The sequence below is a fragment of the Gymnogyps californianus genome, chromosome 3 (assembly GCF_018139145.2).
Source record: "Gymnogyps californianus isolate 813 chromosome 3, ASM1813914v2, whole genome shotgun sequence".
Lineage (NCBI taxonomy): Eukaryota > Metazoa > Chordata > Aves > Accipitriformes > Cathartidae > Gymnogyps > Gymnogyps californianus.
Genome location: NC_059473.1, coordinates 8,463,240 through 8,490,108, shown reverse-complemented (window position 1 = coordinate 8,490,108; position 26,869 = coordinate 8,463,240). Strand labels below are relative to the sequence as shown.

At 40.1% G+C, this 26,869-nt stretch overlaps 1 protein-coding gene across 4 annotated transcripts in view; it reads right to left on the bottom strand.

The window, feature by feature from the left end:
- Positions 1-26,869, bottom strand: part of MACROD2 (mono-ADP ribosylhydrolase 2) — an 898,754-nt gene that overhangs the window by 262,233 nt on the left and 609,652 nt on the right. For all 4 annotated transcript variants that reach the window (XM_050893412.1, XM_050893413.1, XM_050893415.1 and 1 more), the window contains one exon: positions 3,669-3,742. In XM_050893412.1, coding sequence (XP_050749369.1) covers positions 3,669-3,742 — 74 coding nt within the window. The remainder of the gene's footprint in view (positions 1-3,668; positions 3,743-26,869) is intronic.

Below are 26,869 nucleotides of genomic sequence, written 5' to 3'. Positions count from 1 at the left end.
CAGGCTGACTAAGGAACATAGCCACTGATTTATTTATATTTTGAATTAATACCAGTGTGGATAAAATCTTCATTATAGCATCAAAGGAGAGAAATACTACAGGAAGGGAGAGAGGAGAAAACAACAATATTGCCTTATCTTTCACAAATTTGTCACAGTTTCCTAGGATGCAGGAAGGCAGATACGACACTGCTGCTGTAGAGCACAACAAAAGATTTACAAATTTGTCAGGTTTCCATCTTACTCACCTATCTGTTTTTGCCATGTGTATTGTTATGTAGGCAACTTTCCCAGTGAGCAGGCTATCATTTTGGTCTCTATCTTGCACTAAAACTTCTTGAATTCATTCAATCAATTCACATTCTACACTCAAAGAGTTTGAGATCTTAGTTAGGACAACCAGCACCAAACATTACAGGGGATAACTGCCTGCCAAATATCTTTGGGACTAAAGGAGCAGAACGTTCTCAAAGGCAAGGCAGATTGCACAAGAAGGAATGAAGGGAAGAAGCTGAGTCATTTAACTCTGGCAGAGCCAAGTGCAGGAGGCCTCTTCTGTTCAGGAGAGGCTGTTAGCAGGACACGCTGACTCATTTTGACAGCGCAGCCAGTGTCAGGGGAGCAGTTCTGGTTAGCGATAACAGGAGTGAAACATAGGCAGCCCTCTGAAAAGCTGGCCTCGTGGCAAATCGTTAGAGGTTTTGCTCCAGGACTAGAACATGTGAATTTAAATATCCAGTGGGTGTAGTGGGAGTTGCTCTCTATGACAGAAGTTTATAGAAAGGACTGTATCATATGGTTATCTGCGTAAGAGGAGACTATATTGTTGAGATACAGAAAAAGTCCCTTTCATTTCCGTTGCTGTATGAAGAGCTACATTTGGGAAAGTTTGGGTGATGTATAATATTACTAGTCAAAGCCCAAAATCTAATCCAAGAAGTAAGTGTACACAATATAAAATAGATCAGATTGACACCTGGCACAGAGCTATGTCAGTGCACTTAAACCAGATGAACTACGCTCACCTCGCTATATGCATTAAACAGCAACCCAACAACTGTATGCTTCTCAAATATCCCTTTCACTGCATAAGTTACTGCTACCTTCATTAGAATTGTTAAGTATTTTTATTTTGCTGCTGACCTATTTATGTCATATAAAACATGCTAGTATGCCATAGTCTAAAATTCAAGCCAGTAGATTGCAGAAAAACCTTACGAAGAGGGAAAGCTTTGTACAAGAAAGTACAAAGCTATGGATAACTGGACCCTCAAAATGTATCTTGACTGAAATCTAGTACTCCACTTCCTTCGAAAATTAACAGAAGCTCTTGGGGATTAGCTCTGAATTGTCATATTCACTGGTACGTAGTAATTGTATCAAATGCATCAGACGTACGTCTTCAAGTGCATCAAAGAGCACGAGACCTTAACTTGGTGAGTCTGGGATTCAGGGTGTTAGGAAACATTTATTATAACAACTATTAGCTATACTAGTCCAAATTCGAAAAACAGCTGTGATGTAAGCTCAGCAGGATAATTTTTAACAATTGTTTTGTAGTCAGGACAGCCTGGGCTCCTTTCACTGTCCAAACGTTGTAAACTACAGCTACTTATTTAAAAAGAATTCAGATTAAATTGGAGTTTGTGGGGAGCAAGACAGGACGTTTAGAGCTAGACAGCCAAGAAGGCCAAGAATTAGAAGGGAATTTGTTACATAGTGAGAAAGGAGGAATCATGCATATTCAGTGTTCGTAGTTTACACTAATCTGCGTGGACCATAAATATAGCGGCATTTTGCAAAAGCAGGCCAGAATACATAAAAAATTATTATAATTCAGATAAGAGTCATGAACATATATGACAAACACTGTCACTTCAATCACTATCTGCTATGAACCTCAAGTCTTCTTCCAAAACAGACCTGGAACTTGCTGAGGACAAGAAGAACTCCCTTGAAGTCTATGGAGGGAACCAGAAAAACGTGGAAGCAACACACTAACTAAAAGAAAGAGGGAAAGGTGACACGCAGGGCATACAAGTTTCCAGGCCAGAAGCAGAAAAAGGAGAAAAAAGGGAAGACTCAAAGTGTATTGAAAGTGAAAGTTGTCTTATAGCTGAGAAGCAATGGCTGAACTATAGAGCAAAATACTTCAGAAAATAGGTTTCATTGAGAAAACTTCTACACTTTTGATAGGCAGTCTACCAAATGAAGTCAGGTTTCTTGTAATACCACTAAGAGAAAAGTAATTAAGAGGTGTATATACAATACATACTCAGCCTTTGAGGAAGAAAAGCTTACTTCTGGAGCCAAAAAAGATTTTTAGCCTATTTTTTAAATTATGCAGTAAAAATACAACTAAGAGAAATTATAAGATGGCAAAGCAGCGCAAACATAGAGATTCTAGCCTTACACTTCAGGGTTAAAATTACATGCTAACAGACTAGATTCACAGAAATATAAGCCTAGAGCTAGGCTGATGACACTTAGGCACCTATAGCGTTAACAAAGACCGTTCATCCAAAACTCCCGCTTCACTGCTCAGCTCTCTAAGTCACAGGAAGCTACCAAGCGCTCAGTGCTACAAAGAACCAGCGTCCAAACATCTACGCACTCCTTAGTGTACCACCTTCAGGTTTGAAAACCTCAACTTACCATTCAAATCTCCACATAGTATTTCCTTTCAATTCAAAGTTGGTAAAAACCAAAACAAACCACATAAAACTGCTTAATGCATACCCTCACGTATCAGATTCTTGTGAGAAAAAGACCCCCTGAATATATTGCTAGAGGAAAAATACTACTAATTATGTCCCTGTAACCAGTGCTTCTCCACTGGATGCTTTGTTAAATATTTTCAGACAAAAATACTGAAAAAAATCTAGCTGTCTGAAATCTGCTGGCCGTCATCACGAGGAAACAGATATCTTCAGTTTAAGACATCATGATTATTTTATTTGTTCTGTCACTTCTTTGTTGCATTTCTCCAATTCAACACTAGGAACTATCAGCCTGCTAAGAACTCAAACCAGAGAAAGATAAAAACTAGAAAGGAGAGATATGGAGATCATTCTGTTGAAAGCATTTTTTTGTCTTGTAAAAATAATCACCATCATGTTGTCACTGGAAGAAGACCAGTCCTGTTAAAAATTCACAGTTGTATCACATATTTAGTGAGTGTTCTAGGGAAAAGGAACGCTTAACTGTAAGCAAACCAAAAAGTAATGAAAACAGAAAATACTATCATACAGCTCTTTACTGTAAAGTGACCCCTGGAACACCACTGACCTTTGGTGGCTGTTTCCACTGACAACTGTTATATACATTTCCTTTCCAAGAATCTCCTCATTATTACATGAAAACTCTGATGCTCAGACACAGCTTAGGAAGAGAATAGTCTTTTACTCTGCCAGGAAAGATTACAATGCACAGGAAACGCACAGTATGGTTTCAAACAAAGGTATTTCCCTTCAACTCCAGTGTAGCTTTTAAATATAACAATCTTCCCCTGGCTATATTGTCCTGACCTGATTTCATTGGTCTTAAGACTAAATAATAAATAACAAAAGACATTGAGGCTCAAGCCTGTGTTTACTCTTTTCACAGTTTTGGAGTCAAAGACCATAACCTTAAACAGAAATTTGAGAAATGTATATTTTATTCCATACCTCATTGTGATTCTTCCTTAACCATTCCTTAATAGTGTTAAGGGCAATGACAGCAGCAGGCTCATTTGGAAAACCTAAAGACAGAAGAAATGAGAGATAAATAAAAGGCACACATTTTTCTATACATATGAGAAAACAAAAATGTGGATTCCCCCCCCCCCTTTTGGACTATTTTGGGATTACAGTTGGTCAACTCCCTTCTTCACAGATTTGTATAAAGGTTTTAGGTAACATCAATTACTTTTTTTCCCAGCTAAACAAATTGAAAATAGGGCCAGTGATGTTTTATTGGATTTTTTTTTTTTTAAACTCGTTAGGAAAGCTCCACCGCTCAAGAGATGTAGAAACAATAGAGAGCTATGCATGTGTCTTACTAGGCAGGCAACAATATATCACATATATCACAGTAACAAATACTAAGCTTACATTTCATGGCATGCAAGAAAAATTCAGACATTTCTTAAGGCATAAGGGCTTTCTTTCTTTAATCCATCTGTCAGCAAAACTATACAACACTACGACCCCAACACCACAGGCCTTTGTGCTGGTTTTGGCTGGGACAAAGTTAATTTTCTTCATAGTAGCTAGTACAGGGCTATGTTTTGGATTTGTGCTGGAAACAGTGTTGATAATACTGGGGTGTTTTCGTTATTGCTGAGCAGTGCTTCCACAGAGTCAAGGCCTTTTCTGCTTCTCACCCCACCCCACCAGCGAGTAGGCTGGGGGTGCACAAGAAGCTGGGAGGGGACACAGCCAGGACAGCTGACCCCAGCTGACCAAAGGGTTATTCCACACCATATGATGTCATGCTTAGCATATAAAGCTGGGGGAAGAAGAAGGAAGGGGGGGGGGCGTTCGGAGCTATGGCATTTGTCTTCCCAAGTAACTGTTACATGTGATGGAGCCCTGCTTTCCTGGAGATGGCTGAACACCTGCCTGCCGATGAGACACAGTGAATGAATTCCTTGTTTTGCTTTGCTTGCGTGCACAGCTTTTGCTTTACCTCTTAAACTGTCTTTATCTCAACCCATATGTTTTCTCACTTTTACTCTTCTGATTCTCTCCCCCATCCCACGGGGAGGGGAGTGAGCGAGCGGCTGTGTGGTGCTTAGTTGCCAGCTGGGGTTAAACCACAACAGCCTTGTAAGGATAGAAATGTTTGAGTTAGAAATCTCTTAATTTATGACCCAAAACATAATGAACAACTTTGGAAATTAAGGAATTCATGAAGCATAAGCGTATGAATTTAAGACCTGATGTTGCATGATGTACTAGCAATAGTAACTCCCCCCAGCACTAAACAATATCAGAAATCTTTCCAGGAATATAGACTTTTTGCTTTGATGGTCTCTATCTGTCAAATCTAAAGAAGCCTTCATTACTTAGGCAGCCTTAATTTAATTTTCCTTTAAATTCCTAACTTGAGGGCAGCAAATAATTTTTGTGAGAATTTAAAAATAAAAACCCATAAGCTGTGTGAATAGCTCTCAGTAGGTTAGATTAATAGAACAGTCTTTGAAGAGGTGGAGCTGCAGACACAGTGTACAAGCAAGCAACGGGGCTAGACAGAAACAGTCAGGAAATTTGGCATACAGCTGCATACGTATAGCCTTTTTTACATCATTCATCACCCTCGCACCATCAACTGAAATGCAGACATTGCAAAAATTAGTAGATGCGTCCAGCTTTTTGACCTGGCACATTATCCTCCAAACTCCTATCTTCTTTAACCCTTTTTCAGAACTTGTGCACTGCTAGATGGGGGAGGGGGGGGGGGGGGGGGGGGAAGAACAAAATCCCTCCACCCTGAGTCACATCCCCAAAACGTTACTCCCTGTAACTGGACTCCACAAGGATTTTGTCCAGCAGCATGTGTACTGTTTTGAAGTGATAGATGACAACTATCCAGCAAGAGAAGCAACTAAAATACTCAATGTTTGGGTAATACTGATATTTAGCATGTCCTTCCTTTGCATACATTTCTCAATAAAGCGTATTTTTAAATTTTTTGAAATCTTTTTTTCCAGGTCCAAGATGGAAAATTAACTAAGATCCTACAAGTGTTACTGTGGATACTTCCACTGCTGCTGGGAAAATATATTCTTGTGACATTTAATAATGCTGCTGCTATCATCAAGGCATATTTCTTATGACACCAACTAATGAACACTAACGAAACCCAAACCAGGGACTTCCAACAGCCTCATTTTCATCATATAAAATAACAGATCTCTAAGCAGACCGTCTGCTCAAATTAATAATATCCTATCTAACAAACTGGGACTTTGTAACGTAGAAATTCTGTACCCTGAGCGTGGTAGATCTGCCTGGACATACAGTGAACGCCACGCAGAGGGACAAACGCGTATTTCAGACAACTGATATACCATTGTTTATGCACTGAATGGTTTATTTTCAGAACAATTCTCCCTCCAGCAAGATTAACTTTTCAGGCTTGTTTTTCACTCCCTTGCAGCAGGGTATTTGCCCAAAACTGTGATAAAGCACTGGCGATTTTATAGAATCTCTCCATAAATTGTACATTATTTAGAAAACTGCTGCCATACCAACCAATCTTAAATAGAAGCTTATCTAGAAAACTGGTGTTCAATTACTCCTAAGTAACCACAATGTAAAGGAAATAGTCCAGCAACCAAAATAAAAAGCCTTGAATTCTGTGTACGATTTCAGAAACTATCTTGAAATCCACAGAAGCCTTTTATGACTATTACCAAAAAACCCCAAAATCTAATTAGTATTTTACACACATTTCTGGCAATTTTAATGAAAGGATTACCTTATTAGCTTTATGCAGAAGCAGGATGGAATTTAGCCTCCTGTTCCATACCCTGCACCAGCACAAAAGATCCTGTGTCTCTGATTCTCGAACAGAAAAACATTTTGTTTTATAGGACTGGGTTAAAGGGAGATAAAGTGAGATGGGATCTTTTTAAACATGTTTTTGCGTTGTTTTTATCTCCAAGCTACATTTGTCTGCCATAACATTTCTGGTCTGCTCCCATCCACGCACCCATCCCCCTTCCCCACTTTCCTTTCAGCAAAAAAGCAATCTCAGTGAGCACGTGGGAATCAAATTACTTGAGAGAAATGAGCTCGAGGAGCCTCACAGTTAACCGACTGCTGGAGCAGCAGCTCAGGCAATTCTGGCTAAAGGCTCAATTTCACAAAAGATAAAACAGGTAAAGTAATAAGAGTGACACTGGCCCATGTTACTGCAGTGAGTGCTCCTCCAGAATACTGAAAAGGACAAGGGCACAAAAAGGCAAAGAAGCATTAGCCGTAAGGTACAGACAAGCGGTGCCTCCGTAGGACTTCACTGGGTTTATCTGGCTGGAGAAAAAGGGAGGGTTGGCAGGTTACATGTCATGGATAGGTGTGGGGTGAAGCGTGTACCTGCCCACACACACAGGCCTCTAACTTGGACTGGGCTTCCTACATCCTCCAGTGGCAAAGCCAACATTTTGGCAACAAATCCTATTATACCACAAAAATGGTGCAGGCTATCTTTGGTTCCTGAAGAGCTGCTTCAGCAAGTGGGAATTTTACTGCAGCCCTCTGCATTTTACAGTGCCCGCTAATCACATCTCACTGTCTATTACCAGGATCTACTCCCAACCCTTCAAGTACAGCAAATCCTAGAAGTGAGCAGCCACCACTTCTTGTGCCCCTCTCAGTTCAGAAGCCCTCCTTTAAAGTACAGTTTTATTCATTACAGCTAATGCCACAGTGGGTGCAAGCCTAAGTCAGTAGGAACGAGGGTGTGCAGAACTAGTCCTGCATGGTTTGAAAGACATGGTGGGTGAAGGAGAGATCCCATGTGCATGTATGGCCAGGGATGAGCTTTGCTCTGCTCATTCAACACTACCAACTCTGGAAAGTATGTCAGCGTTGACCATCTCCACGTGCCTGTCCCTCTGACCATATGGGAAAAGGCTGCATCGCAGCTGTGTCTCCAGAAACACTTGTTACTCCAAAATCTTTGTAATTTGCTTGGAAGCTGTTATGAAAGCTCTCACATCTTTGCCCAGTTGCTTCACAGCTAAAAAGTCACTCTAGACAGGACAGCCGCCTTTGCATACACCTTCAGAAAAGTGACTGCCAGCTTTAACACTGACTTGGGTACCAGCATCAGCCAAGCCACAGCCAAACTTAGAAACTTCCTCTCCTTCTCTTTGCGTGTTGCTAATAGATGTATATACTACTACATTCACTCCCTAAGATGAATGACTATGCCTTCACACTCCCCATTACAAAAACCCCATCCTACTACCATCACATAAAATATACCTCATCTGAACTCTACTGCTTTTGGTATGTCCTTGCACAGATACTACCCACAGTGACAGCCTATGAAAGCTTTAAAAGGTCTTCAAACTTATGAGCTTCTGCACCTCCTTCCAGGACTTTACCACCTTATTCCTGGAAATTGTAACACTGACCTGAGAAATGGCTGCTGAAACAAGCTGTACGCTGTGCAAGTTCTTTAGAGGAGGAGAACTAAGATAGTAACTGTAGAGATACACATGGAAGTTCCCCTTACGTTTTGTATTTATTCCCTGGAAAGCAACTGGTAAGAACATAAGTCCCCCTGTTTCATCAACGTATGGAAAATAGGCGATGAATTCCCTGTTGTTAGACACTCTAGTGTAAATGCTCAGCCTTTTGTGCTTGGGGCATTTAGCAGAGAAGCATTCACACTATTGTGAGTGTCTGTTACTGTATGCCTAATTTGTCTGTGCAGTATCTGAAAAATGTATACCAGAAGTTCTTCAATGAATAACGGTGCAACAAGGATTTTGTGAGATAAAATTAAGAGAGATCTATTTAAGGGACTCCCAAATTGTATGGAGATGCTGGTAGCTTTATCCATCTCTTTTACTGTGCTCAATCCAATGCTGCATCTTATTAAAAATTTCTAACTTACAATCAGGTAATGCCACCTCCCCATGAAAACCCCATTAACAAAACATAAGTACTAAATAATCAACCTTTAATATGATATAACTGAAGATGATGATAACAGATTATATCGGTTAGATTATAGTACCAATAAGCAAATGTCAATCCAGAAAATCACTTCAGTAGCTGCAGGGGTAAGTGTTATAATTTGTCAGTTTAACTGAGATGCCTAACGTTTTCCGTAAATCAACTCATCCCGCTAAAAAAAGGTCTGCATCTTCTTTTGTTAGCACAGCCTAAGTGCTAGACAGTTTTTATTAATTTAAAATATGCTCCCTTTTCTATGGTTTCTGAAAGGCTCATCACAATATTCTTATTTGCCAGTTTTAACGGTTTCATTTTGAAGCAAATAATGAAAAGAACCAAATGCACATCAACACAAATACTCATTATGTCTCATACTTTCTCAGAAAAATATCTACACTAGCATGTTTGTCCATATATCAAGATGCAACAGTTTGCAGACTGTTCCCATGTTCTAAAATCAAACCTGAGTCCCACTGCTTAATCAACATGACTATCAAAATATAACAACTTTCCATTTATTTAGTTTATATATTTTCAATGATGTTTAATAATATATAAAGGATGCTCTTCAAATAGTAGCTCAACAGTCACATTTTTAAGCTGTGGAAGTGTACCAAAGGCCCTCTCTGCAGTCAGTATGACAGGGTATTTCCACCATGCATCAAGTATTTGCTATGTGGGAATCATCAGCACGAGATGGTGTCGAAAATAAAGACGTTTCCCAGGTTTGTTTAAAAAAGAAAAAAGGCACTAAGTGTTTAGTCCATATATGTTCTGAAACCCAATATTACTATTGGCACTACAAATGCTTTCTGAATCACGACAGACGTGAATAACTGCGCTTCATTATGGTCATGTGGGTTAAGGCTAGCTATTGACAACACACTAATGATAACACTTCAGCCTTATCACTTTATGACAATGAAAGGAAACAAATGAGATGCACAGCCCAGCATGCCTGAGGTAGGGTTAACTATACATTCACTTGTCCTTCAGCTGTGAAACTAGCAGTATAATCTTGCAACTGATCCCATATAATCATCTTGTCAAAGATATATTTTAGTAGTCAAAATGAATTCACTCATGCTAGGTTGATTCCCATTACCATGGTGAATCTGGCCTGTTTGGAAGCAGAGGTGGTAGTATTCTACCAACAAGCTCAGGTTGTTGCTATTGTTGAGCTTTTTTTCTTTTTTTTTTTTTTTTTTTAATAACCATGGTCACATGGTGATTGGATAAACAAGCTGACAAGTTGCTAGCTTGATCATTTTTGTGGACACTCGCAACCTGGAAAGGAAGTGCCCTCATTTGGATCAGCTGCATTGAAGGCTAAACAAAGGAGCCATGAATCTTCTGCTGAATAACCTACCTTGCCTTATTGAACTCATTCAGCCAGAGAAAACCTTATTTGCTGTCCACTCAAAAAGTAACTCTTGGAAACACAGTGAAATTAAGTACTGTGAAAAGCCAGTAACCTTTCTGTTACCCCAGTTACTCCAAGAAACAAAGCTGCACATATTCACTGTATCCTTCATAGACTATGCTAGAGTAATTAATTAGCATGCATATAAAACGTCAAAGGAAAATGAGAAATTTTCAAAATGCATAAACAAAACATTCTCCTGAAGAAATCATTATATGTCTCTCAATTCCTCTCAAGCAAGGAACATGCCCTTTCATTTTCCTTGAGTGAAAAAATTCAGCAGCAACAGAAAAATACATACAGTTCCTGAAGAATGATTGCCAGTTGCATTCAACCGCTGACATGATAAAGAGGCAGCTGGCAGAAGATGGTTAATAAAGAAACCCAAAATAAGCATCTAGCAACTAATGCAAGAAACAGAATGTCTCTGCTATGATACAGTGACACAAAGCAGGTAGAGTATTGAAATGACAGAGGAGAGCCCTTCTTCATCCACAGAAGTACATTGGGTAACTCAGTGATCCCTGGTTAAGTCAACCAGGGTCATTGCTGGCGCCAGGGCACATTTATAATGTTTATAACCTCATGCAAGTCAGCAAAACCAAGAGAAGTTGCAGGCCAAGATGCACTGGCTCTCTTGACAACAGGGCTGGCTCAGCCTCGGCTTGTCAGAAAAGGTGCCCAGTGTGTGCTCATTGCTGTGCTGACTGACAGTGGTCTCTCGTCTGATCAGCACGGCAACCCACCTTCATCATCTACAACTCAGCCGCTTTTTCAGTACGAGTTGCAAATCTGGACTCAAGCTTATGGCTGCAGACGAAGAGAGGTCAGTTACAAGAGGGTAGCTAAGATGCAAGAAAAACCATGTCATTGCTGTTTCTCTGAAACACACAGTATCATAGCATGCTTCACTTCACACTCTACTACATTGATGATATCAGAAAAAATACCTGCCATATAATTGTGTTAAAAGTGTCAGCTGAATATAGACATACACTGTAATTATTTAGGTCATGTGAGCAGAGAGAGGCTTGCACTAACAAGTCTTAGGATTCCACTAAACTAGATTTCAAGTTTACCAAGTTGTTTGATATTTATTAGCATTGGGAGGAAAAAAAATGTTGTTTTACTGAAAATGCATTTACACTTGGATTGCTGAAGAAGCATAGAGCTTCCCTACGAGTACCTTACTGCAGGAGGCATTATACTGCAATTCTGCAGGAGAGCTGCATATTTGCAAGAATTTCACTTTTCTGCAGCAGTCAGTAGATTTTTATTAGAAGTCAAGATTTTGGTTTCATTCTTTTTCCAGCATTTATAGGGAGTACGCTTGCAGGGGGACCACATCATGGATAAATGAGTTCTCTAACAGTCTTGTAAAAAAATATAGCAAGCAATACTCAGAGACTCTCTGGGAAGCAAACTGCTTCGTAGCTGTGCTGTTTACTGTGCTATGTGATGGAGTTTTTCTGTCTGTCAGGGTATTTCTAATGCCCATGTGGAACATTAAGGCTTCAAGCTGAGCATAATAGGGGAACCAACAGAAAGATACCACCACAACACTGAAAGAGAGAAGATCTCACTACTCTGGCAATTAGCATTCTCATATGGTAAGAGAAAGTATATACAATGCAAATGCAAGTGAAATATACTCACACAGGTAGTTTCGCAATTATAAAACCTACCTATGAAAGTGTATATACAACGTTTGCATAAATTACACAGCCGTTTAGACACACGTATGCAGCTGTTCATGAGCTCAAGTACATCATTCTTCCTAAAACACACTTTACACCATATCCAGAATTGCTATTCCAGAAACAAGTGTTGTACAGAGTAACGTTAATTGAAAGAGGTTTCAAAATGTACACGAGCTCCTTAATGCAGAGTATTTCATCTTCTACTTATCCATATATAGCAAGCAAGTTGGGTTTTTTTTTTAGGGTGGCAACATAATACAGCAAAAGTAATTTGAAACAAAGTGTAAAGCACTAGTCAACTGTGAAATCTCCCATCATACACTGAATTGAACAGCAATGGGATATTGGCTTCATTGTAGTTACAATTCCAACAAGGTTAAACATTTATTCTACCCACTGATTTAAATAAAAATGCCTTGTTCTCAACTGAAGCAATGTGTAGGGAATCAATCCCACCTTCCTGAAGTGCCTTGCTAATGCTGCAAGAGATAAAAAACAAACAAACGCCCCACACACCCACACACTCTGAATTCCACTTGAAACTGGTAGTTTTTCTAAAAAAAAAATACGTGGTCCAATGCAGTGATGCTTAACATTCACTGACACTATCCCAGGCCCTCCTTGACACACACTGCCTCTAAGCACTGAGGGAAACCTACGTATCCAGAGATCTGCTGTTCAGCAATAGGAATAAAGTAACGATCCTGGACCTCCCAAAGCTCCGTTCCCTATGGAAATGCATTTCGCAATTGATTGCAGACTCTAATTGAAGGCTCGCCCGATGTTGAGATATTCTCGACGTGCCTCTCTTTGCTGAGTCCCTGATGTCTACTAATGCGTCTGCCACTACAGGCTGGGCGGGGGGAGAAATTGCTATGAGAGGCTCTTCTTGCTGACAGGATCTTTGTGCAGACAGTGGGAGCCAGGAAAGTGCACTGAAGTGCCGCAGATTGGGGTGGAAGAATAGGAAGAGAGGGAGGGAGCACAGGACGTCTTGCTGCAAAGATGGGGTGCAGAGTTTTGGGGAGGAGGGCTGACACTGGCAGAGACAATATCAGGGCTGTTGGCTTCGCTGGCACTCTCAGTATTTTGAGTAGAACAGGCAGCATATTGTGACGGGAGTTACAAGTACCAGGACTTGGGGATGTATACAAGGGACGTGAGGGAAGACAAGCTACCACAGCAAAATGAAGGGAGATGACAGTGTAAAAAGCCTGAGAAACTTCAGAGGAATAAAACATACATAGGCAATGGACAAAAATACAAAGTCACATAAAGAAAACAGACAGCGTTGCCAGCCCAGCTCTATCCTTTAAATCACTTCCACCACATTCAATTGCTCTGACAGATGCAACCCACAGACCTAGCTGGATTATCTAAAACCAACAGAGTACTTGGTGAAGGCCATACACGTACAAGAACAAACAAAACAATCTGACATTATTTCTACTGAAGCACAGTTCTTATCTCCTCTCTAAGGGAAATCAAAGATTTCCTAAGAGCACATAAAGAAAATCAGCTGAAACAAGATATACTTACTCCTTGTGAAAAAAAAGAAAAGGCGGGGGGGAACTAAAGATGTTCTTTTATCTTTTTCCCCAAAAGACATATATGGAAAAAAGTTATAGGGCAGGTTGGGTGAAAAAGCAAGATACTGTGTGAGGCATATTTAATCTACTTAAGTTTACTCTTTTTAACAAACACATTATTGATTCTTGGTTTGTGTATATTATTCACACTGTGGATTTTTTTTTCCATTCGTGCCTCAGGCAGTGATAAACCATACTAAAGGGTCACACAGACCAGCAGCTATTGTATTCAGGAAATCTACAACAGCTCAAAACTGAAGTATTTCCAGATAACGTGGAGTTCAAAAACGCCAGTACATTTTGGAGGAACAGAGAGGGGGGTGCATTTTATATTTGATGCTTAACAGCTTCTGTTCTTCACCGTACAGTAGGGCACTTCGTACTACTTCAACACCCGCAATGTGAATGCTGCTGAAACAAGTGCTTGTGCAGGATGTTTGACTTGAGACATCATTGCACTATCTCAACATTTTATGCATTAATTTTTTAAGAGGAAGCATTTTTCCTCCTTGCCTAGATGCTGCTTCAACTCTGTAGAAGTCATTTGCCTGGCAAGAGGTGAGCTTGCCATCTGAAAATACATATCCTTCTTTTTGTCCAGCAAGGGTCACGGTGCGCCTTATTTGATTTTATGCTATTGTCTGTACCAGCAACCAGCCAATCTACTCTAGATACTTAATTTCATGTCAGGCTATATTGCAGCAACTTTGTGAACAAAAATTACATGGAAGCCACCAGCAGCTATTCAAACTTCCTCCCAATGCTGCACTGAAAATTCTTTTTGCTCGTTCTGTTACCTGAGATCACAGCAATATACACAAAAAGGGAAAAGTGATTAGAAAGAGTTTTAGGGATTGGATTAATGGGAAGACTGGTTTAAAGCAAGGATAAGGAAAACTTGAAGTTTAAAACTCTCTTTTCAGCACACCTGACTGGTTACAACCATGCATCTCATACTTCCAATGCTCTTAGCAAGTCCTCATATGCTAAAGAGTACAGAACAAACGATTAATGGGTAAAATACAAAAATATCATAATCTCTTAGAAGACTCTGACTCTTCTTCCACCTTCTTTCTGTTTTCAAGGACTCATTCACTCACATGCTAATTATATATACCTGTGTTAGCACCTCCTTATCGCAACACTTCTCTCAACTGACAATCAGCCCCTAGCATCAGTTGCCTTTTAAACCCAACAACAGTAGTTGATCAACAAAATATCCCAGATCTCATCAGGTTCTTCAGTGTGTCAAAAGATCACAGCATTAATTGTCAAACAAGTATTTTATAAAATATGATTTCTGCTAGTATCTCTAATTTGCATTTCACTCACAATTATGCATTTACTGAGTCTTGCATACTTCAATCAAAAAGGAAATTAAATAACTAGTTAATGGCACTTCCAATCCCAGAAATTCAAATCCAATTTAGTCTTGATATGAACTTTAGGTCTTATTAACACTTGTTTTAAATAGCATTTTCAGCATGTATTCCGACAAGTTGTCAGTGTGATTTTTTTTTTTAGGTTTGTTTTTTTTTTTTAAATCATTATACAAGCAAATGTGTTCTGCTTTAGCAAATAATGGAAATTCCTAATGTTTAGAAAGGTTTAACAAATGCCAACATTTCTGGTTAGGCCAACATTGGTAAATCTGGCTTTAAAGTAAAATGATCTCATTTTGCGAGATGCCATTCTTCAGGGGAAAAAAACCCCAAACACACACGTTTTCCGTGTCATTTTGAACAATATTCAAATTGATACAGCAGAAAGAGAAATGCCAATGCAAATGACAATTATTGTAGTCAGAAGCATTGCCCATATTTGAAAAGAAGGAGCCTATGCTATGGTTGGTTAGATCAAACAGCGAAGGATACGGAAGACTAAGAAATTTCTTTGTCCAACAACCCAGTACAAATAAGAAGCTGATCTGGACAATTTAAATGTAAATTTCTTACCACCTGTCAGACAAGTGAGATTTAAAGACCTTCACTTAAAAAAACAGGCATCTCCAACCTGAGTCTTTAAGTGAAAATTGACCTCCCACCTCAATTTCCTTGTAAATGTGGCCATGTGGCAGCAAAAGGGGTGGTTTATTCCAGCACTTTATTAAATTTAGCTTGTGTGTACGCTCAGCATGAGATGACCCACGCTACGCCTGGGGAAAACGACATTTTTGAGGCAGATCTCCACGCTCCACGCCTCAGCCAAACACAACTAATCCTCTTGGAAACACGACATCCCAGGTAGATTAGCGGCAGGCGCATGGAAAAGCATTTAAACTTATTGGATGGAGAAACCTCATTGATTATCAAGCAATGAAGCAAACTAGGAAAAATAAAAGCTCTTTAATTAGGGGAAATGTAAAAAGAAGGTGGGTCAGTTCGAAAGAGTTTTTTACATAATCGAAACCAAATGTAAGCGTTAGTCAAGCTTACAGAGCGGCTTTAGGTAATGTGATTTCCATTAATTTTATCAGAGGGTTCTCTCTATTTATACAATTACATTCGAGATAGCTTGCATTAACACGATAGCTGCACAACTCCACATTGTGAAAAATACCACTGCAATATCGAGTCGGGTTGGGATTATTTCAGTGAATTATCGATATGCAGTCACCACCCTCCACAGCACAGTCTTCCCCACAACTCTGGGGACAGAAACCAGTAAAAAAAACCCCCAAAACTACATGGAGGAGGGAAAATTATCACTGTATAGGACAAAATCTAGATTGGCCAGGGCAATTAAGGTACATTTATAGAGGTTTTACCTCAGCTGTCCTCGCAGGACTTACCCCTGGAGGGGGAAAAGAGCCTCTCCCAGCTCTATGCCTTAAAACTGAAAGAGGCATGTCACTGACTCTCCTCCTCCCACTGCAGCGATCACAGACAAGATGGCAAAGAACGTGTCTAAATTAAAAATCAAACTTCATAATATTTCCTGGTCTCTGGCTAAGTTTTTGCTCTTGTATTGTGTGCAGACGCCAAGGCGCTGGCAGCGGGGGGGCTGCAGGGCCCCTGCGAGGAGAGGCCGGGGCTGCCCCATGCCGGGTGCAGCCCGTTCCAGCCGGTTCTGGCTGGCTCCAGCAGCCCCTCCGCAGGGCGCAGCCCAGACCCTCCACAACGCCCGCGGCGCCTCAGGGGAAGCTGGTTTTAGAAAGGGCAAAACAGCGCTCGGCAGTGAGGAGGGGGGCAAAAAAAACCAACCCAAAACCCAAACAAAACAGTGAGAAACAGCCCCTCGAGCCCCTCTTGCAGGAGGAGGTAGAGGATTTGGGGGTGAGGGGGTGACGTTGAGCCTGGGAAAGAGGGGGTGTGCAGGGAAGGCCTTTGTCGCTCACTATTCAAACCTATTTTAACTGGCAATAGATTAAATTAGTGTTCCCCAAGTCAAGTCTGTTTTGCCCATTATGGTACTTGGCAAGTGATCTCCCTGCCTTTATCTCAATCCACATGTTTTTTCCTCTTATTCCCTGCTCCGTCCTGCTGAGGAGGAGTAAGAGAGTGGCTGGGTGGGCGACTGGCAGCCAAGGTCAAGCCACCACACTACCACAGATTTCTCTATCATAAAATATTCTATTCTATTTTTCTTTCACCAAAACACACAATTTGAAAGCGTGCAAAATGAAGTCACAATAACATGCAGAAAAACTATAAAAAAGGCAGGGAATGGAAAATTAAGGCATAAGAGTACTTATACTGGTGAGACCAGTGTAAGAGTTTGTTCAAAAACAATCAAAGTAGTATTTTGGGGGCGTGGGGGAGCAATTCTAGTTAGACGTTTCTAGTTAGATTTACAAAACTAACAGACTATCATTCTACAATAAACAAGGTCGACTTTTTTATAAATCAATTGCTAAAGAAAGGACCTCCACAACAAAGCAAGAAAACCCACAGTACTGAGTCAAAACCAATGAGATCAATATCTATGCTTATTGGAATTATACATATTTATATATGAGCTTTGCAAAATAATCTCATGCAGCTTGATGCTTATGCAAATAAAAGCTACTGAACTTACAGTAACTACCTGGAGACAGGAAAAGAATAACAGACTAAAAGTTTGTAGGGTTATGCCACTGAAAGTCTGAACATTACCACTTAAAATTATTTCAAAAAGCAAACGAAGACGCAATTGCTATCTAAAATAGTTAAAAATAAATAAGAATAAATTATACTAACACTGTAATAGATACTAATATCAAGCCATGTTAAAACCACCATATGTCCAGTACTCTGTATTTAACTTAAAAGTATTCTAGGAATAGAGGAAAAAAAGTGGTGGACATCTGAATGAAAGAAGGATCTCCAAAATTCAGAAGGGTCAAGAAGGAGGATTTGTATTCCTTAGAAAATAGGAGATAACAATTAAACCTCTAAGACACAAATGAATTTGAACAAACAGAAAGACTAACTGCTGCAAGGTATCCAAGTTCACGCAAACACCAAAAGAAGGGAAATGAACTCAAATTAAGAAACCCCCTCTCCAATAGGAATTTGGGAAAAATTTCTCTATACAGATCAAAAGAGCAGGAAGGAGGAAAAAAAATGCTAAGGGTAGCAGTCAAACTAGCTTTTGCAAACAGTTTCAAAACTGCTTAGAACACTGTTTGAAGAAAAAGCTAGTGTGCAATAATAGTGCTAAGCCAAAGGAGGAAACAATGAATGTGTGAGCTTCTGGGACATTTCTTGTGCTGAAATTTTAGCACGGATCTTGTTTCCTATCAGTTCCCATCAGATTCCACATATACCTTTCTCATGTTCTGTGTATGTAAGAGTGCAATAATACCACCAGGTACACACTGAAAATAAGTAATGATTCAAAAGGATTGAGGTACTTTTGAAAATTCAGTAAACAAATGAAAAAAGCCCATGCACTAATTTTAACAAAGCAAGTTCAGAGTGTGGAAAAACATCACCTTCTAAATCCAGTTTTAACAAATGAAGACACTATTGCCGCAAGCAGCTCATCTCTGTCCCCCAGGAGTTACTCCACACTCAGACCTGCTGGCTGAACATCCTTTGCTTTGGTCCAAATCAAGCGGGATAGGTTGGCTTCAACAGCTTCAATCTAGGTTTTTTTTTTTCCAGCCACACTCCTTGGGATTGAAATGGATTAGCAAGCAGGTGGACTGACAGACGTGGGGAGGCCGTGACTCCTGGGCATGGGGCGGCTGAGGGAATCTGCGGGGTAAGCACCCTCACAGCAGATGGAACCAGGGTAGCCAAATAGGGCTTAGATAGGATTGTCTCAGTGTTTTGGTGGTGGTGGTTTTTGGGTTTGGTTGGTTTTTTTTTTTCTAAAGCAAAGTATCTTTTAAATAACTGCATCCAATGCGTATTAATGTGATGATACTGTCTTAAGCGCTGAAAATTATAGACAGATAATTCAGGATTGGATTGAAGCACATGATTACCTCCTAGTGTTTACTAAGTGGATATTTAGATTTGTTGTGAAGGAAGAGGAAGAGGAAGAGAGTTTCATCATCAGTTCTGACATTTTAGGGGAAGGGAAGAGCCTTATAATTTAGAGATCCACAGACATTAATGTATTTAGTAGGCAGTGACAAAAACAAGCAATAAATACAGAGTAACCTAAATAGCTTGGATCATACATTAAAAGTTACAAAATTAAGACTACACATGAAATTCAGGCAGAACCATTTTGTTTAGTAAGTAGAAAACAAGTGAAATATGTTGACAGTAAGAGTCATAAAAACAAATAATAAAAATAAGTAGATTAAAAAAAATTGTAGAGGTAAGAGAAAACTTACGACACCAAGAATGATAAAATGTGGAGCCAAGGCTGAAATATATTCAGTGCAAATATCAAGGTGACCTCTTCCTAGCCAGAAAGCTTTGATACTGTGAAACTTCAGTAATTTGTGAAAATTGATCTATTAAGTAAACATAATTCATTAGCCAATGTAATTTTTTTAAAAGTAGATAATTTCTTGAAATCGTATGTAATTTAAACATAATATACGTTTATGAACTACAAGTCTATGTTTTATTGGCATAAGTGCTGATGGAGAAACACTTCCATCTATTCCGTTTCAGAAAGTGTTCAGCTTAGTTAAGGTCAGCATAAATGCCATGTAATCAACGTGGGAAACTCAGAAGAAGGTCAACCACTAGGAAAAGAAATCCTGAAAACATGAAACAAGCTAAAAAAGGATTCAGAAGTTAATTTGTTACCATCAAATGCATGAAATTCCACAACTAGAACATCACTGACTGCCCTTGGTGAGACAATTTTGAATATGCTGGCATTATTAAAGAAATTCAATAGTAGAGCAGTTAAATATTTCCATGTCACTTGTGCACAATTTTGAAAAACGTCAACTGACAATATACATGGGGAGTTGATAAAACCTTGCGTATGCACATAAATTAAACAGCTAGAGATTCTTATACATTCAAGTTGGTCAGTTGTACGTTCTCCACTTCTTGGTTGCCGAGAATGGTAAATACAATCACTGCTTCTGATTACCTATATTCAATGAAATGGTGACAACTCATTAATCAGGCTACACAACAGCGAGACTGGTATAAGGTTCCACAACCTGAAATCCTCATTAGGAACGACACGGAAGCATTGCCAATGTGCAGCCTCATTATCTGCATCATGGCTGACAGCTTCGATTAGAAGGGAGCTTTGAATCTCACATCTTCCTTTGTGAAGAGCCTACTATACATCAGTAAACTATTGCTTTACTGAAAACTAGTAAATTATAACTTATGAAGTTGACAGCAAAATAAAATAGAAGATTCCTAGAGCACTGACCAGCATGGTCAGCATGTAAGTAGCATCACTGTTTTCTTCTATATTGTATTTAGTAATGTGGAAAATGCAGCAACTTTTCCTTTCTTTCTCCCTTCGGGAACTAGGCTTTATTTTTCTAAAAGGGATAAAAATCATCTTCTCTAAATTAAGCCATGTCTGTTTAGCAATGGAATTGTTCTTTTCTCTCATTCCTAAAGTCAGAAAAAAACCACCCAGAAGACTACAATCAGCTAGCAAATATAGTTCAAAATGTCGTTGGACTTACAGCAGTAATGCTCCTAATGGCACTCAGCTAAAAAAAAAATGTTCTGGACTCATAATGGTCTGCTATATTGTGTTTACTAGCTACAACAAAAAGAATGGTTAAAAACCTATCAGTGGCATAATGTTTAGCACCTATTATGGACACAAGTATAACTACCTTATGGTAATTAAAGGCATAAGAAAATGATTAATGTTCTGAAGCCATAAAACTGCATCAGTTGAAAAGCTATTATGATTGCACTGTCTACAGCTCACAGCCTACACTGGGCAATTTACGCTGATATGCATTCTGCATAAAACCGATACTCATTTTTTCCAACATTGGATAATGAACTGGTACATAAAGCTTAAACTACACACCACACACTGGTCACCACCGGAACAGTCGATTTACTCTTATCCTAAGGATGCAACTGTTTTTTTTTTTTTTTAAGATTAGGTTCTAGATCTTCCTATTCTGTATTTTTCTCATCGGAATGCCAAACAGTTCACACTGTCATCTTTTCCATTTTAGAAATATGCTTTTGATCATAAAAACTGAGAAACAGGAAAATGGATACAGAAAACATGCTACCCGGCTGCCAGCTGGAACAATGTGCTGACATTTATACCGGCTCTTATTTAGCTCAGGGATGTCTGAACCAGGCCCTCCCCATGCAGGATCAGCGTAACATTATTCACATTGAACAGTACCTTCCTCAACAAGTGACCTGTAAGTGCTACTCAATTTGACTAAGCAAACCAGAATTTGTTTTTTGAAAGAACAAGTCACAATGTGTGATGAAAAATGGTATTTCCATATGGGATTGTGGTGGGTTGACCCTGGCTGGATGCCAGGTGCCCACCAAAGCCACTCTATCACTGCCCTCCTCAACTGGACAGGGGAGAGAAAATATAATGAAAGGCTCGTGGGTCGAGATAAGGACAGAGAGAGATCACTCAGCAATTACCATCACGGGCAAAACAGACTCGACTTGGGGAAAAAAATCAATTTAATTTATTACCAGCCAAATTAGAGCAGGATAATGAGAAATAAAACCAAATCTTAAAACACCTTCCCCCCACCCCTCCCTTCTTCCCAGGCTTAACTTTACTCCTGGTTTTCTCTACCTCCTTCCCCCCCGAGCGGCGCAGGGGGACGAGGAATGGGGGTTTGTGTCAGTTCATCACATGTTGTTTCTGCCGCTCTTTCCTCCTCAGGGGGAGGACTCCTCACACTCTTCCCCTGCTCCAGCGTGGGGTCCCTGCCACGGGAGACAGTCCTCCACGGACTTCTCCAATGTGAGCCCTTCCCACGGGCTACAGTTCTTCACGAACTGCTCCAGCATGGGTCCCTTCCACGGGGTGCAGTCCTTCAGGAACAGACTGCTCCAGCGTGCGTCCCCCGTGGGGTCCCAAGTCCTGCCAGCAAACCTGCTCCAGTGTGGGCTCCTCTCTCTCCACAGGTCCTGCCAGGAGCCTGCTCCAGTGCGGGCTTCCCACAGGGCCACAGCCTCCTTCGGGCATCCACCTGCTCCGGCGTGGGGTCCTCCACGGGCTGCAGGTGGGTATCTGCTCCACCGTGGACCTCCACGGGCTGCAGGGGGGACAGCCTGCCTCACCATGGTCTTCACCACGGGCTGCAGGGGAATCTCTGCTCTGGCGCCTGGAGCACCTCCTCCCCCCTCCTTCTTCACCGACCTTGGTGTCTGCAGAGTTGTTTCTCTCACATCTTCTCGCTCCTCTCTCTGGCTGCAATTGCTGCTGCGCAGTAACTTTTTCCCTTTCTTAAGTATGTTATCCCAGAGGTGCTACCACTGTCACTGATTGGCTCTGCCTTGGCCAGCGGCGGGTCTGTCTTGGAGCCAGCTAGCATTAGCACTATCGGACATAAGGGAAGCTTCTAGCAGCTTCTCACCAAAGCCACTCTGTAGCCCCCCCCAGCCCCGCCACCAAAACCTTGCCACGCAAACCCAATACAGGGATACTTCCAGCTCCTTGAAAGTGAAGATTTAATGTTCTTATTCCAGAGATAAATGAAAATAGAAGGGGACAGAAAGTCTTCCACTGCCACAGGATCACATACAGTAAATTATTACCCTATAAATAGTATTATACATTATTTCTGTTAAAGGATTCTTTCAAACATCACAGAGAAAAGAGAAAGGGGGGGAAAAAAAGTGATATGTTGCATTGTCCAAAACTAAATTGGAAAATGATAGATACAGTTTATCATCTAGTAATATATAGGAAAGCAAGCACTCCACTCTCTCGTATACAAGTAATATATTGAAAGGAATAAAAAGAGAGAGACACACAAATCGTTTACAAATCAGACTTTAAAGTAATGTTCTTTCCAAGGGGCTAGATACTCTTTCAAGAAAAAGTAAGATAACAAAGTCTTCTCTGCCCAAAATGAACATTATAAGAAAGGTATGATACATCGGACCACATTTCTCCTCTGCTGAAGTCAATGAAGTTAGAGTCAAAGTGAACAGGGTCAATTACAAAAAGCTACATCTACTCCTCTAAATGCAATGGAATATTTCACAGCTAGTGCAAACCACTATAGCTTCTCTGAAACCAAGGCGTATGGACTTACTCCAGTGTGAGTTTAGCTATGTTTCCATTTTAGTTACCAGATGAAAACCTAAAATCATAGCAGTAGATAGTATAAAGAACATTATTATGAGTAGGCCAGTTAAAATAGGGTTTCATATTCCAAACATAACCCTAGAAGCCACACACATACTGCACCATTCCAAGAAGTATGTAAGAAGAAAGCTAACTAAAACATCTACCAAAAGATCTCAAGTTGTTTTCCATAGCTGACAGAGCAAATCTAGTTCTTTAGGCTGCCATTTCCTCCTTTCCGTCTGGAACCAACCTAGGTCCTATTCCCCGGGACAACTTTGGAAACTAGCTATCATCGCTCACACCTGCTAGCAAGAATCGTTGCTGTGACAGGCTTCTTGTGCAGTAGCCGTAACACGTCCACCCAAACCAAGGAGCCATTTCGGTTCCTATGGGATCAGACACAAAATCACTCCTCACAACATAATTTAGGTTGAGCTTTCTCCAGGGATCTTGTAAGCCGCTGCACAGTGACTCCTTCCTGCTCAGGACTAATCCAAGTGATCCTTGTCCCACAGCAGTGATCAACGAGGTGCCGGGTGGTACTCAATAACCTTTATCGCACCCGCCAAACCCTAGCGCCGAGAGTGAACAGTTTGTTTATGGGTGGTGCTGGTGACAGGCACACCAACAAGTCCCCTCCTTCAGTCTAACGGGGCGAATTGAAAGATTAAGTCTGTCATGCCGGCATGAGGCCTCATTTTTCTTCTGTGCTACATAGGTTGCCCCCTTTCCGCAGCCTGTATTTGATTGTGATTAATTTGTCAAGGCTGGCTATGGCATGGAAATGAAGAAATGGATTGCCAATTACAGTTAGTCTTCTCACAGAATACCCCTCGAACCGGTGCTATTCTGCAGTAGTGACAGCTCAGAAATAAAGTGAATTCAGCTTTATTGAGCAGAAACCTGACCCAAAGTGTATTTTAAAGCAGAAGGTGACTTCCTCCCCCAACCAGCTCTTCAGTAAATGGTTGACTTCTATCCTGCCTGCCAGGTACACAAAAAGGCCATCCACATTTATTTTTGTAGTCACCTTGTTAAGATGTACTGAACTTCTGATTTAACACTCTTCAACAAGGTGCACATTTGTTTCTGCATACCTCACCCTGAGTAAGCCTGAAGGGGAATCTAATATGTATACCATTACTGCTAAGTAAACAAAACCAGCAATGATTCTACTCAGTACAGAAGCTCTTAAAAGCATTCAAACTTTCTCCTGAACAGTATGCACAGAGAGGTAAATTTTGACACTTGCTGCGTTTCCTCTGCAGTAAACCTCACATGTTCTCACAAGCTGTTTAATATTTCATTGATATAGACAACTAGCTTAAATTGAATAATCAGATTCTGATAGATTAATGAAAGAGGAAACAATTCCATGACGACCTGATTTTTTATTAATAATTATTAATACAGAATTCAAGAAATAATACCTCAGTCCTGGCAACACATGCATGCAATTAATTTTATGCACTGATACAACCACCAGCAAATTACTCAAGTTGCATAAATTCAAAGCATGTGTACAAATCTAACTTTCTATTACCTTAGAAATTCAGTTAAAAAAAAAAAATCCTTTTTCCCTCAAGAAAATTCAGACCACTATAATAGATGCTTCCTTCCATTGTTGTAATTCACTGTATTTTATACTACTGTCTCGGATATCACATCTTCAGACAGAAGAAAGGTGAAAGTGTTTCTAACAGTCAGCGGCACACAATGGCTTTAAATGTGTTCTGAAGACAAAAAGGCACAACTCTCTTCCAGGCCCAAGGTGGCCTTCCATTAACACAACCACCACCAAGAGCTGCGGTGTGCAGAACTGCAGAATACATCTTATAAACAGGATCCTGGCTTAGAAACAGGATTAGTCGTTCATTACACTGAATCATCCGACTTTGCTATTCTTCTGCCTCAGCGGCAGTTGCCCTTTCCAATGACATATGGTAGCATTCCTATCTAACAAAGATGCAGAAAGGAGGACAACACAGTGAACGACCCTTGGAGGCAGAGACACCTTTAAATTGTACTTCAGGTACTTCAGTGAGACTCAGAATAGCAGGTCTATTCCGTTGATCTTTTCTTTCATTTCAGAAGAAAGTATTTGCCCTAACACCGATACATTTTTACCTTTCACAGGCCACCTAAAAGCCCCAATATTCTCACACCTACTTCTTCCATACTTTTTGAAGTGACTTTCAGACACCAAACATATGAATGAGAGATGATCTTGGTAACATAGAGTAAATTTATGTATATGGTGACTTTCTGTATTTGTACTGGAGTAGTATTTAGGGTCTCCAACACTGACTAGGTATCATATAAATACACAGTAAGAGACAATGTCTGCTGTGGAGAACAAAAAACAGGACAAATAAGGGGCAGCTCCACAATATTCTGTGGCCAGACCTATCACTGTGCACTAGAAATAAGGAAAGAACGAGAAAGAGGAGCTGTTTTCCTAAGGCATTGACTATCTAATGCAGTCACAGAAGTTAAAAAAGATATAGCTAATACCTTTGTGGTAAAACTAATTGGTATACCCCACACCACAAATACTATTCCTAGTCAACTTTAGTGTCTCAGGGCTTTTAAAAGCTACTTAAGGACACACAAGCACAGACTAGTATGACTATTCTGTTCTCATAGAATAAGTTTTAAGCTGTGAGTGGGATTCAATATTAACTGAATACACTTAACAGTTTTCATTTATAAACGTCAGATAAAACATGTACAGTATTAAAATGATTTTGGGTGATGATCTAGGACTAAAAATCTTACCCTAGGCACTTTTTAGGTCTTTTTCTAGCTGCTAAAGTATAGAGAATGTGTGTTGTATAACTAAGATTACACACAAGACTAGTTGTGCCACAGTGCATGGGTAAAAGAAATCGCTGCTAATATGACACACATCAGCTCTAGTGCAAGTTTTCAAACCCAGGAGTAGTTTTACAGCTGTCAAGATGATATCTATTCTTCTTTAACTAGATTAATTTTATATTAAGTTCCTCCTTTCAAGGAAGCTCAGTTGCATCATGAAATTTGACTGAAACCATTAAACTAGCTGTCTGTCTTTTTACAATGTGTTTAAAACTCAGAGGTAACATACTTCATATACAACGTTTTCTGTAGAAATGAGGAAGACATGAAAAAGATGTTCTTGTAATTACTAAGTTGTCACACTACATTTAATCACGAATATGGTTAGAAGACACCCACACCACCACAATGTGCTCCTTTTGCAAAGAAAACCTGCTTTGCTATAGCACCTGATGAGATCTCACCAAGGAATCGAAGGTAATGGTGTGATTCCCTGATACGAATCTCACTTGTCAATGAAGTAAACATGTAAGAAGCTTGGAATAACAAAAAAAAACCCAGGTTGGAAGGGCTACGGCACCTCTGGAGGTCATCTGGTCCAACCTTCTGCTCAAAGCAGGAACAATTTCAAATTTGGATGAGGTTATTCGGGGCCTCAGAGAACCCTAAAAGAGCACATCTTTGTCTTTGCTTCTGAATGCCGACTTCTCAAGATGAAATATAAATGAAGTAGTCATGAATAGCAATATACACACTTAACTGGTTGATTTAATTATCTGAATAGGTATCCAAATGATTAGACTAGTTGCTAGTAGCCTCTCAACTCTTTAAGACAGTAGTTTTTAAGTTATCTTGGGCCAGTTCATTCCTTTATATACATTTCAAGATAAATAAAGTGAAACTGCATAATTTTGAACTTGGGCATCCTTCTGCTGCTGGCTTCTTCCACGACGCTGTGGTATGTTCCACACTCATTAAAGCCAATGCAAATGGTGGAATTCA